The sequence below is a fragment of the Lottia gigantea genome, assembly GCF_000327385.1.
Source record: "Lottia gigantea unplaced genomic scaffold LOTGIsca_29, whole genome shotgun sequence".
Taxonomy (NCBI): Eukaryota; Metazoa; Mollusca; class Gastropoda; family Lottiidae; genus Lottia; species Lottia gigantea.
In genome coordinates this window covers 2,790,340-2,804,762 of record NW_008708943.1, presented here as the reverse complement: position 1 = coordinate 2,804,762, position 14,423 = coordinate 2,790,340, and the positions used below count along the sequence as shown (strand labels likewise).

Here is a 14,423-nt window from a genome sequence, read left to right as displayed (position 1 = left end):
GGCCCCCCCCCCCCCCCCCCCCCCCCCAAAAAAAAAATGCCGCACCTGCCCCTTTAAATTTGTACTTGGAAGATATCTTTCAGTAGGAAAATCAAGCCCCGACATCTAGTATTCGAAAAATCAAAGGAAAAGTCAAATAAAATGTGCCAATCAGGAAACAAACCATGCTTCGACTGATTCAGATTTACAAGTCAAATGCATTTAGAAAAACAATTTTTTTTTGCTTCAGGCGTTTGAAAACTCCTCTCGCCTTTCAGTCGATTAATTTAAAGAGATTTGATTAGATCTACGCGGACCTTTGATATAATCCCTGACAAATATGGATTTTTACTAGAAGATTAGAATAGATATTACATATAATCCATTTATCAGCAAGTTATCAAAGGATTCCGATTGCACAATATAGCCCGAGGTTCAATTTATATTCATACTTACCACATAATTAGATTTCTTTTTAGCACAGCAGAATCCCAGCACTCCAGTGATGATAAACTGAAAGTAGAAAAACAGACCTTTAAACCACATATTATCATGCAAGAATACACAGCAACTGGGGTGTGTGATTCGATATGTTAAGTCGACTACGATTCATCACTGATTGTAAGTCTATTTTTGTCGGTTAAATAAACGGTATCATTGCAACTACATAGATTGCATCATTGCCATTAGAGTTTAACTACACGAATCTTCAAAACAATTTGATTAATGCCAGATTCTCAAGAAAACACTCGGCACAACAACAAACAGGCACAAAGGAGGCATCAAGTAGTTCCACATTGAAAGCAAATATAACATGAACCACGAACTGATTGCACCAATAAGCTCCCCACAACAATGCAATTCAAATTGGACTGTCCTCAAGAATGCTTTTCACATTTGAATCTCTTTTTCGTGTTTCACTGATGTTCTATATGAAAATGATTAAAAAAAACATTGCAAAACAAAAGCAGAGATTTTTCCATGGTATCACGTTAAATGAATAATGTTTGCATATTTTTATAAGCCTTTGTTATCGCATACTTCGTATTTATCTTGATATTGTTTCTTTGTATTCTGCTCGACTCTGAGACTATATTAGTTTTGGTTGCGTAAACTGACAGGCTGGAAAAGGTTAATGTAATTAAAACGAAAGTTCGGATCATTTCAATAGACACTCCATTCCAGACATTATCCATTCAGTTGACAAATTGATCGAGTCTATAAAGATCTATATGTTTGATTAATAGGTCTATTGAACATTTGAAGGGTTCTTTCTATGAAACTAATGAGTTTTATCTCGAGTCAGGATTCCTGACTTCAGATTAGCTTCTATTGGTTTATATTTCACCAGAAACATATCCAAGTTTCATAGGCTAGCGTCTCAACAACCTATCATAGATAGAAGCATGTAAATTATTTGAAATGAAAGCAACTGATTTTGTATCTTGAAGTGCATGAGGTCAAACTGACATTGTGAAGATGTTCACCAGGGGTTTTTCTACTCTCAGGTGAACGTGCAGCGTACTTGAAATTAGTTCCACGTTATCTTGAGTCTCTGCTGACAATGTTTAATGCTCTTAGATTTATTTATAGGTTGATTAATAAGTCTTCAATGTTTAAATAAGAGATTCGTGGCAAAACGAAAACTATGCAGTGCACGTTTGCAAACATCCTCGTTATTTTTCGTGGAGATTCCAGTTATTTAACAATTCATAAAGACTTTTTGTGATATTTGCGTTATTTACTCAACCCATACTGCTATTTACATTTGACCAGTAGCAACTTCCAGTAAACAACTTTTGTCGGTAAATTGAAATTGATTATTGAAAATGAATATTTTTCAATTAACTCGAATTTGTCGAAGATAGACAAGTAAATAATATATTGTAAGTTTACATTATCTAAACACACTTCAAAGCCAAACATTTTAACCGAAAATGTCCCCATTTCGATAAAAAATCCGACATCTGACACGACCAAGGTATATGTATTGGAATTATGTGTCACTTTTTGTGGTTTTGTTTATCGACGAATTTATAGCTAACACAGTCTGATTTACACACCTTGTGATACTATTTAAAACAATTCCCGCAAGTCGCTAGTCCATGTAAATAAAGTAGAACTTGCTTAATAAAATTCTGACATGTGAAATCTGACATGATCAATCATAAAATTTAATATTTACTCAGTTAAGATTAATATTATTATAGTTCTTACCATAGAAAATTAATAAAATTTGATTAACCTCCACTCGTCTGATGTCAATTTTGGAAACTCATCAATGTGTATTTACATTTCCCGATCTAAAACTTGTAGACACTGGCCATTTCACTGTCTGAAAGATCTACTTGGTCGATTCCAGACAAGTTTTCTCTATCAATTTCAGTATTTTTGTATTATTATTCAATTTATTACCATTCCTATCATTTTCCATTATTTCTCTAATATTCTAGCTATGATTTTTAATAGATCGCTCATTTGACTTTGTCTGTATATGGAATTTCTAATGAGAACGAAATTTTTCAATGAAAGACCAGACTTAGTTCACTTAAAGGGGGACCCTGTTTGTAATCATATGACCCAAACAATTTTCGTCCAGTTAGTTTAACAAAGGTATATTAACGGGTTCAGACCACCAAGAAGCTAATCCAGAAAAAGTTTCGCATCATAATATAAAATTTTTTGCATAATTGTTAAAATTTGACACCACAGGTTATCTCATCGTTCGATTTGATAACTGAATTCAATACTGTTTTTACTTTTTGTCATAATTTAGCTACTGTTGCCGCAGAAAATCACATGAACAATTTAACCCCTTTTCGCCCATATATATTGTTTTCATCATTCATCGATATGTTCATTTCATAGCGATTTGTGTTATATTCTTACAAGAATATAGGTTTGGTGAATTGAGATTTATAGACTGCCTTCGAATACGTCTTAGTGGTAAGCTTTGTATTTCAAATAACTGTACCTATTTCAAACAGTAAAAGAAATGTGTCGTTATTAAATTTAATAATTCGTGCTACTTAATTTTACGAATGTGAAATTTCGTTGTGTTTTCATTTGAAAAAACGTAAGGGGAAAAAATCCAGATGAACTATACTCTTTACAAGCAAACGATGTACTTAGTGGCCGTATAACCAAATTATCATGACAATCGAGTTACCACTTGATTTCTTAGTCTTCGTGTTTCTAAATTCTTGTGGTAGCCTTCCAATTTATTCAAGAGCTTAAGAACAATCAATACGGTCATCTCTGTAGATTTCCTATGAGACAAGTATTTTGACTGTATAAGCTATAAGCCTTTAATGGCGCCCTGTAAGATGTACATTATATGCAGCACGATAAGCAACAGGTTAGTTGAGCGCAAGTTACCATTTAATCTCTTTGCTGGGTGCAGAAAAACTGGAATTAAAACCGTACTTTATTAGCTTAGAAATTAGAAGAACAGTAAAACATCAGGCCTAGTCTTATTATTTTATTAGTTACAGTGTCGGGGCATCTAAGATAAGGTCTGATATCTAAGGATTTTTAGTTCAGAAAGGCTACGATTTCAGATTACTGGCTCAGCAACTTGTAGATCAGTAGAAATTTCATATCAAATTATATAACAGAACCCCATAATCAGTAGGAAATTGTCCAGTTACCGAAAAATATAATCCAAAGCCAAAATTTGCTAAAGCAATACGTTACAGAGGTAAAACTAGTAACTGAACTTATCACAGAACAGCAGAGCTTCACTTGACCCCTTAAGCACTTGCATCTTAACCACATCTTAGTAGTCAAATGCAAAATAGATTATCGAGACTTAATATCTCATAGCCAAGCATGACATTGCATGTTAAATATTCTATACCATTTCATTATCACAGTAAGTTTGCAGTATGACGTAACAGTCCACTCAATAAAATTCTCTACCAAATGACGGAGGATGATAAGTGTTATAAATCAAGTTAAAGTATATGCTGTCGGTTTTACGTGGAACGAATAAACTGTCAATCAATATTCTAGTCACGGGTAAATTACAAGTTCACTTCGGCCAATTTGCCATTAAAGAGCACTTAAACATCTTCCTTCAACCTACGCTATTTGGACATTAAGTTGTGGGTCTAATACATATTTCTCTCAAATGTTCAATGGAAGTCAACTTAAAGAGGTATTATCTCCTGAATAAATGCTGATTCAGCTGATGAAGCTTATTGTCAACTGTAGTTGTATCAATATTCAGGATAAAATTAGGACCATCGCCTACATTTGAATCCAATGTACCCGTGGCTTTCCACGAAGATTTACATATCGAGATATTTAATAAGCTACAAACCAGGAAGTTAACCTTTTAAACGACTTTTAAACAATGGTACACACGTCGATAACCAATATCCGCTCTACTTTGTTATAATTATGTCTTTCTCGAAACAAGGAATCATCTCACTCTAGGTTGTTGAAACTAGCGTAGGCCTATCCACTCTCTGATACTGTCTGTGGAATGTTCATTACAATTCAACAACTTGATACCCATTTCGTTTAGTGTCTTGAACTATTGCGTCCAGTCTCTGATACTGTTTGTAGATTGCCCATTACAATTCAACAGATGTTTAAAAGAGATAGACTTACAGTTAATGAATCTAACGACCTTTCTTTTCAACGTGAATAAAACATTGGTCATGTCATTTGGTCTCTGTAAATTATAAATCGAAGTTGACTATTACTGATACCGGAACAAAGAAAGTTTCAATGTCTTCTGAGAATAAACCAACGGATCTGTTTTATTAACATTGTTATTCCGAGCTTCCCATGGCGGCACCAAAACAACCAACGAGACAATTAAGATGAGTCTTAGAAGCACATGTTAATTAGAGGCGATAAATAGTTGACTAATTGACAATCTATATTCAACACTGTCTCTTCTTCAGCTTAGTTCCTCAGATAACTTGCAGGCAATTTAATATTCCCACAGGCACTCGCATAAATGTAAACATGTTTCCTTTAGGAATGGAACGAGAAGAAATGTTGAGCCACATGACCAATCCTATCCAACAGACTAAAAGATAGAGCTTAGCACATTGCCAGTCTACTGAAAGGGGGGGAGGGGGAGGGGGCGGCGCGAATAATCTCCGAGAAAGCATTTTCGTCTACATCAATCTTAATTGATCATTTTTGAGGAAACTGATAAATAATTTTGATAGCACGATGCTGTAAAAAACGAAGAAAATCATTGCACTGGAAGAATAATGACTTTTTGAAGACAAAATGCAATGCGATCGCCCCAATAAAAGCTCGCTTAAACTCAATTTATACTTCACTGAAATTGATTAAGATGAAATACTAGAGTATTAGCTACATGATACAAATAACCAAATCTAATTATAAATAACGTCAAAAGGTCACTTTGATCTAATTGAATTACCGCCCTTTATCATGAATTATAAGGATGCGTTCTATGACGTCCGCTCTGTAAGCATGTTATTAATAGCTTTAACTCCAGGCTTTCCGTATCAGTAATTTAATCAACGTATATTGTGTTTTTTGTTATGAAGAGCTTTGCATTGAAATCTTATAAAGATATTACACTATATATCGTGTCGAAATGATCTATAACCTTGGTATTACTAGATTAATTATAGGGTTTAACGTCAGTAGGCTTAGAGTTATCTGTAATGTCATGGGACCACTGACCTTTGAGAAACAACTAGAAATAAAACAAAAAAGGGACAAGATACATATATGTACTACATACGTTCTAATAAGGAAAAGGAATAATCAATAATTTGCTGATGACAATTTCAAATCTATTCCTTCATAAATTCCTCACTGTAAAACACCGTTGCAAAGTTACATACATAAGGTATACCAAAAGGCTGAGCATGTTCAACCTCGTCGTTAGCAACATTCGCCACTTTAGTAATTATAGTAACAATTGAAAATAAAACCTTTAGGACATGGACTTAAGAGCTAACAGTTTTTATATTTAAAAAAACTCTTTGTATCAAACTCTCCTGGATTGGTCGATATTGACAGAATCTGGATCGAATAAAAGTAAAAATAACCTTCAAACCACATAATAGAGAACAAACAAATTTCCTTTTTTTTAAACTATCAATTATCTGCCAGTTCTTGCGTTTTATCAAAAATCATTACTTGCAAGGAAATTGTTATTTTTCTACATTGATTAAGTATTGTTCAAAACTAAAAAAAAAAAACCAGTTGTATTGTAAGACATAAAATAATTACATCAATATCGCTATTTACGTGTAGTTTCGCGTGTGAGGCAGGTCTCACAACAATGGCCTTCTGGTGGTAAGAAACTTGGAATTTGCTTGAGCTGTAGTGGTGGTACCATAAATCATTTGGTTGAGTAAGGGCCAATATAATGTCAAGTCCTTTCCCTATGTATAATGATAAGAAAATAGAAAGTGGGGGTGGGAGGATGGCAGAGCCGGTCCAGCCTCTTGTTTGTACTCCCTATCCACACTTAGAAATAAAAATTTTGAACTCGTGTTAAAGGGCCTCAGACTGAGACAGTCGAAAATTAACAGCAGTAAGAAAGGGTGAGTTCATTTCGCAGACACGCATAATTTCTGCTTGGCACACACTATTGCCATTAAGGTGAAGGTCGACAAACAGCACAGGACGTAAAGCCCCATTTTATATGCTGCATGTACGATTTTATGTGGTATTTTGTATCAAAAACATATGAAGAATGACCTTCTGAAATTTCCAGAAATTCAAGATAGACGGGTTATGTAATTCTTGAATCCCACGCTGTAATTTATCATTAGAAATAGTTAATAACCTGCTTATTTAAACCACAGTACCTCGGTGTCTTAACAGTGATAATGACCGCGAAATGAAAAGATAGTGAAAGGAGTCTAGACACAATTTATTCTATATTATTGAGGTAATGTATAACTATTACAGCCTTTTATTGGCTGTGAAAATCATATCTAATACGTCTATAATATGTTAAATAAGACCGTGATAACCTATTCATTCTATAACACTACTCCATCACAAAATAAAACCAACATTACCATACTTTACATTATTATCGAATTTCTGTCTTTTGTTGAGGTCATGCATGAGAGTTTTCTACGGGCAAAAAACCCCAAACCATATCACAAGCAGGAAACTTTAAACCGCAAGAACACGTACTTGAAAATCTTGATAACAGTTATTTCAATAGAACAAGATTGTTTAAAATTTCTGTTTCAGTATAATTCAACCTATTAAACCATATTCTGATTTAAAGAAAGAACTTTTCTACTTTCGCAAAACACCTTTGCATTTAAATTGTTACAGGAATTTCTTATGGAAATTGCCATAAAATTTATGTTAAATACAGTAAACTACAAAAAAATAAAATAATTTGGTCATTATTGCAATTCATTTTAGCGACGTATGTGAATTATTCCAGTGGGATGCTGATTTGACAAACCTAATCTCATCCAGTGATCTAAAAGACTGTCCGATGACACCCGCAACAGTTCAGTTCAATACTAAAATAAAGGTTGTTTTTTTAAATGATCTCGTTCTGGTATTAATAGTGATGATAAAAGGAGTTCATCATATAATTTTGAAATTGAAAATGAAATTGGTTGCTTGAGAAATGGAGACTATATTCTTACATGTATAATAGACAAACTCCATTTTCTAGTACTTCTGATATTGATAATGATCTCTTAATTTGAAGCGGCAATTAAATTCCTGTTTGATTTAAAGAACACTAGTAGACCATATTCTGACTTGATCTATAATAGACGAAGTTGTCATGCCACAACACAGTACATGAAAGAACGTCATTTTCAATTTCAATGTATGGCAAACTAGGTTGACATTTTATCTTCAGAAAATGCAATTTATAGCGGAAATGCAATTAGCTTTTAAAAATTGAAATCTGGTTTTGTTATCCGTGCCTCTTGCAGTGACAACTGATTTTCTCAGCTTTGATAAAATAAACAATGATTGACATAACGTTGGGGATTTGATAGTTTCGAATTGACTTGAGAACTTCTTCCATAACAAAATGTTCAGATCGTAAATACAAGCACAAGAAAATCTGAATAAATACAATTGAAAAGATCTGTTCTTGTGATTGGAATTATTCTTCACTCGAGTTGCACATAATTTATTCAAAAATATCAATTCTGTTTTTGACAAGATAATTTTCTAATGGAATCGAGTTGACAATTTTGTTATGCACTGAAAGTACCAATATTAAAAAAAAAAGAAGTTCCTTAATCGATTTTCATGACTGAATGGTCTCTTTTCATTTGCATATTTAGATGAAATAAATTGAGCTTTTGTCCTGTAGTTCTTTCCCATTACCTAAAAGAATAAAGAATACTTAGAGCTGCATTTTAGTCTATTTTCTTAACGAAATATCTTGATTTATTCTGGATTTCTTTTGAAAACTTAACTCAATATCAAGGTACCATTTAGAAGTTGAAAAATGGCCTCTAAGGTTATGTTAATGAACATCGGGACCAGCTTTAACTTTTAATTGTACCTGAGGCTGAAAACTGAAGCCACATTCGATTCGCATATACTTCACAATATGATTAGTATGGTGATTATCTGCATCTGAATCGAATGTGATTCATTCTTAATATCATATTGCGTCTGGTAAACAGTCCGAAGTAAATTTCGAAAACTCATGGTTTGAATAAAGTAATGTTGTTAATGATTATTGAAGCTAATATATTTATTAATAATACGCCCTTTATACATTGTGATACTGTTCTCTCTAGTATCTATTAACTGAAGCCAAAATTATAGTGATTGTATCATTTCAGCCCCATTCACCATTCCAAATACAGTTCTTTATATCTTTTCTTATAACGCAAATGTCAACTTAGTCACCTCTATTCATAATTCCACTCGACGTAGCTGTAAATGGGTACCGATGATCTGGGAAAGAACAATACTTGACCAAGGACCAGCTGGTAGAAATGATCCTCCGTGAAAGGCTCCTTTGTTGTTTTTCTTGAAAAATATAGCCTAGTTGTTACGTTCTCTCTTTTTTCGTTGGTTTTGTGATAATGACATCATAATTCCAGTCGCCTAAGCAGTAAATGGGTACGGATAATCTGAAAAAGATCAATGCCAAGATGCTTGACCAATGGTAGGCTGGTAGATCCTTAGCGAACCTTAGTTGTTATCCTTGCAAAATATAGGTGCTTCTTTCTCTCGTTTGTTCTTAGGTTTTGTGACGATGCGTCATAATCTGTACCAGATATCAATCACAGTAACAATTCATTTGAACTGATTTTACTGTCACTATTTCTTATTTCTCAACTTCTGTTTTCTCTCATTTGCATAAAGTAGTCTCTAGACAATCAACATGTCATTATTCATTTTCCGGATAAGGCAAATTCTGCGTCTCTTCTTATTTCGTTTTTTGTCAGAAGTTGTAATTTCTCGAGAGACAAACAGTTAAACTGTGGAATCCTGGTTATTTCAGGTCGATTGTCTTATCGTCGGTTGTATCTTCCTCCACAGTGATGCTAACAGTGAAGAGAAGAAAATTGACATACAGAAAGAAAAGATGAGTTCTTGAATATACAATACGTAAAAAGTCTTTTGGTGACGTAGCCTACTAAAAATGTACGAAAAATTGTACACCAGCGAATAGGCCAACAGCCAAGCAGAGCCCCCGATTTCATGCGTCATTATCATTTTTTATTTTTCTGTCGAGGCCTCAGATTGGCTGTATTCGCTAGCGTACAATCCAATCAAATAGCTGCATTCACTAACTTCCGTGAAGCAAGAAAGTGGGTCATTGTATAAGAATACCCTGATCATTGTGAAGATGACTTCAAGCTAGAAATTTCACTCTATATTTCTATATATGTCTTTTTTATGCATTGTGGGTATTAAACGAGACGAGTCGTCATTTTAACTTTCAAACGCGGATAATTCTAAACACACATGAATTTCGAGAGTGAGTTGTGAACATTATTACTGATTAGCTGAGGTACAACAATTCCTGTTTCTGAGACTAAGGAACGCTTGGTCAAATCTGTACCTTTAATCTTATGGTCAATTCGAGACATCTACAGTAAAAGTTACCTTAATGACTGTTTATTAAGGGTGAGAATTACTAGATGTGAATTGCGAGACGAATATCACCATTGTCCGGCTAAATCTGATGATAAATTTGTAAGTAAATTCTCAGCCAAATAACCTGTCCACATGTTGGTTATTTTTGGTTGAAACGATCGAGGCAATATTGATATAGTTTTTAATTTAATTTTTTAAAATTTTTCAATCAGAATTAGATACATGTCTCCATGGTCGTCACGAACAAAAATTGACATATAGACAATAGAATGAATTGAAAAATTGCATGATTTTAATTATTTAGTACAGTAACAACGTCCTTGGATAGAAGTCTGTATAATTAAATCACAATCTGGAGATATTTTCTTATTCCGACTTTTCAGTGTCGGTGTAGCTCTTATTTTCAGCAAGCCAGGCAGAGCGTGTACGAAAGCTAGAAATGGCATTCAAGAGCTAAATATCTCTCAACATATAAAATGGAAATTAATTGCATTGTACATCACCAAATCTCTACATTCTATCATTAGAAGCTTTAAAGATTCCAGCAGGGTTATTCCAATTTATTTCTAAGTTAAAAGGATCGAAAGGCAATCAAGAAAAAAGATCAAGTGTTGGTGTGTTTCGGTTTCAGATCACCTCCGATCAATCCGATAATCATCGAGTTAATTTCCGCAATCATTTCCGATGTTCCGAGTTTCCATTTCAGTTTAGTTAATTACTGCAGGTTCCATGCCAATTTCCATAAAATTCCTGTAAGAATTTAAATGCCAAGTTGGTATTCCTGATGTTTTTCGGAAGAAGAAAAGTTTGTATCTTTTTAAATATCAGAACATGATATTAAGATTGATGGTTTGAAAATCTTTAACACAAAAACAATGAATAAATTGTAAAATTGTTTTCTCATTAATTCAACTTTATATTAGATTCATTTCGACAAATTCGAGTCAATATAAAAAAAATACGAAAGGCAAATATTGATGCCATATTAACATTAACGTATTTTGTTAAGAAAAACGAGAGTTGCATGAATAAATTCGTTTGAGAAGAGACTAGTGTGATCCCTACTGCCACGTATATATACGGTGCGAGATGGTCTAATTAGTAGAATACGATTACCATACAGGACGTCCTGAATTGTGCCCCCATCAAGTTTGAACTCGTACTTCATGTATCTCCGTCTTCAATTTTTAAAAATTTACATTAGCAATAATCCAAATCCGTACACTTCATCAGACACCGTTAAACGAGGTAGGGTAAGTGCAGTGTACAGTTCTGGTGTATACGGTGTGGGATTATCAATAGTGAAGAAGTAACGAATATTTAAGTACATAGAGTAACTTCCCTGTTTTTAGTACCTTCTTTGAATAATGAAGGCATATTCCTAAGAGTGGGTTTGCTAAGATGGTGCACCAAATAGCGTTTTTTCAGTTTCCAGCTATCGAAGATCTGTAATGAACATGGTTTGTACAATTGTGCTTTGCACAACCGCATATTAGCTGATAGAAATGGTAAAAGGTTAATAAAACGTGAAGGTTCATGTTTTCCGGGAAAATTTTAACAGTTCATCACGATTTCGCTTCTCGTTTCTTAACATCTAACACTTCTGGACAAGAAAAACATTTTGTGGTATAAGATTTGAACCACATTTAGAGGTGGAGAGTAGATATAACAAAAAACACAAGGGGTATATTATGGTATAACTCACTTCTTTAATAGCAAAGTACATAACGTTTCAACACAATTTACACATTTCATCTGATGACGACATGACATTTAAATTGTGTTGGAACGTTATGTGCTTTGTTATTAAAGAAGTGAGTTATACCATAATATACCCCTTGTGTTTTTGTTACATTTTGTGGTAATTAAGGTACACAATTTATGACAAAATTTTTCAAATAGCTTTATATATATCTCAGACATTTGTTCATCTTCAAAAAAAATAAGTTTTACAGTGTCAAAAAGTAAAAATTCCATGATGAATTTCAGTATAGTAAGATGCGCTGTGTAAATAAAATCTGTTTTTTGTTCTTTATCAGGATATTGCTTGTCAACTGTGTTTATGATTCCACCAAAAAGGTATAGCCGTTAATATTAATTTCTATATTAATCGATTGTAATTCTCATGCATATTTAATCTTATTGGCCATACATTGAAATAATGTATCGAGGACTTCAGCACTTTGAAATCATAAGATTTTTCAAAACATGCCGAAAGAGTTAAGTTCTGCTTATTAGAAATTCAAAATTAGATCAATAGTTATGTTTAGTTTAAGGATAAAAATAATAATAACCACATTGTTCCCAATATTTTACTTCCCGTTGGTAAGTGAAGATTAAATGTCTACCCGACATTTTGATACAACGTTGTATATAGTCAAAAATTTGCAGTCAAATAAGGAAAGTTTAAAACTAGCCTGATATGCCGAAGATGAGTAATTCAAATTATACTTACAAATCCACCACTCCAGATAGGAGAAACACTGTGAGCTAACCAAACTTCAGCTTTTATAGATGATATCACTCCAATACATACACTTAATAGTCCCACAAAACAATGAAATCCAGATACAATATACACTGCATTTTCTACCATACCCATCTTGGAGTTTTGGCGAGTACTTTTAGATTCTGAGTATCTTAATTAAGTGAGACACCTTCAAACGAGGGATTAAGTTGTCAAAAAGTTCTATGTGGTTTATTTTGTCAATATTTTATTTCTTAGACGCCGTTTGTAACGTTTTAGTTTCTTTGATAATTGTAAATTCCAAAGTTTACGGTTCTTTATAACACCAAATAAAATCCGAACATCTTACACGGTGCACTTAAATAGATTGTTTGAGCAAGCAATTAATAAGCGCGGCAGTAAGGAAAGATTGATAGTTTCTGCAAGATTTCTCGTAGGATCAACGATTTTCAATAAAATTTGATCGTCTCCGTAATTCACGCGCTCAGATTCTAACAGAGTTTTCGGAGCAACTTTCTCCACTTAGTTAGATCTGAAGCCTCCCGCCAAAATAACCATCCAAATCACGCAGATTTTCTATGAGCTCTTATTGTCGCCTGGGTAATTCGTTCTTGTAACAGCACGTTTACTAGAAATGACGTCTGTTACTTTCTCGTGCTGATATTCTTCTACTCATGTTTCTAAAGGAATCGTTGCAGGTTCCACCATTCCACCATGGTTCGATCAGGTTGCCTTTCAATGGCCTATCAGTTGATCAACTCGACTGAAAGTAAACAGAAACCAATTTTACACGTATTGATTGATTTGAGCGGGAAAATAAAAGAGCAGACAAGAACTGTGACATACGTGAGAGGGGCTTGAAGGAGAAATGAAATTAAAATGATTAACAAGCCACTATAAAGTTACCACTATTTTATTATTGGATAGTTAACCCTTCATAATTTATGAAGATGACCAGTAAATAATGGTAATCTGATACCATACAAACGCGGTGGATAAATCTTGCTCAAACAGATCATTTTCAGCGAGTTAGGCACATGTCCGTTAACCGAGAGACCTACAATTCAATCCTTGCATAGATGGAAATGCTATTTTGAGATATTTCAACGCTCCCGTGCTGTAGAAGATAGAATTCTTCTATTTTGATGGTGTTGTGTTTCACAATATGTTATTTTCCCACTCGGATCTGACGGTAGTATTATTCTATAAGAGGGTATAAAAGTTATTAATCTAATAAATCATAACACTTATTAATATCGGCATTTACTCTCCATACAATACTAACTGAGCAATAAATGTCGAGTATTATAGTTCTAGTGGAATATCGCTGAACATTGACTGATATAAGCTATGACTGAAAGTGATTGTCAAGAGGTTTTGTAAACTTTTTATGTGTATTGGGAACACTCATCGTATTGATTTGCACCATTCCAATTTTAAATCAAACGTTCTTGCAATTAAACTAAGTATTTTTGTGACGTTACTATCGCAAATTCCCTCAAAATCTTAAGCAGTTTTTGCGATCGCTCTACAAATTGAATGACGCAAAACGGTACTATGTCCCCAATAAACATAAAAAGGGTAGAAAGTATCTTTACAAAGTCTGTATTAAGTGAAGGGTACAACTAAGATACGAATTGGGATCAAAATGGAATTATTTAGATGAAAGTATGATGACATCGTCACGCTTCTAACCGTGTCACAAAATTTGTGTACATGTAAATCGCATGAAATTAAATATTAAAAGCCTGAGAAGCTCAACTTCTTGGCTGTATGATGGAGTGGCTGTTTTCTCATATCATATATGAGCTATTAACAAGTGTTTTCATCAGTATCAATATGCCTATGGGCACGTCTACATAAAAAAGTGTTAAAAATCTTGTCATATTCAATTCTTTTTTAATAATAATGTTTG

At 33.6% G+C, this 14,423-nt stretch overlaps 1 protein-coding gene across 1 annotated transcript in view; it reads right to left on the bottom strand.

The window, feature by feature from the left end:
• Nucleotides 1-12,643, bottom strand: part of LOTGIDRAFT_161576 (hypothetical protein) — a gene marked incomplete at both ends in the record, with an annotated part of 13,570 nt that extends 927 nt beyond the window's left edge. Inside the window, 2 exons of the mRNA XM_009056942.1 lie at nucleotides 436-492; nucleotides 12,497-12,643. Coding sequence (XP_009055190.1) covers nucleotides 436-492; nucleotides 12,497-12,643 — 204 coding nt within the window. The remainder of the gene's footprint in view (nucleotides 1-435; nucleotides 493-12,496) is intronic.
• Between the last annotated feature and the right edge of the window lie 1,780 nt (nucleotides 12,644-14,423).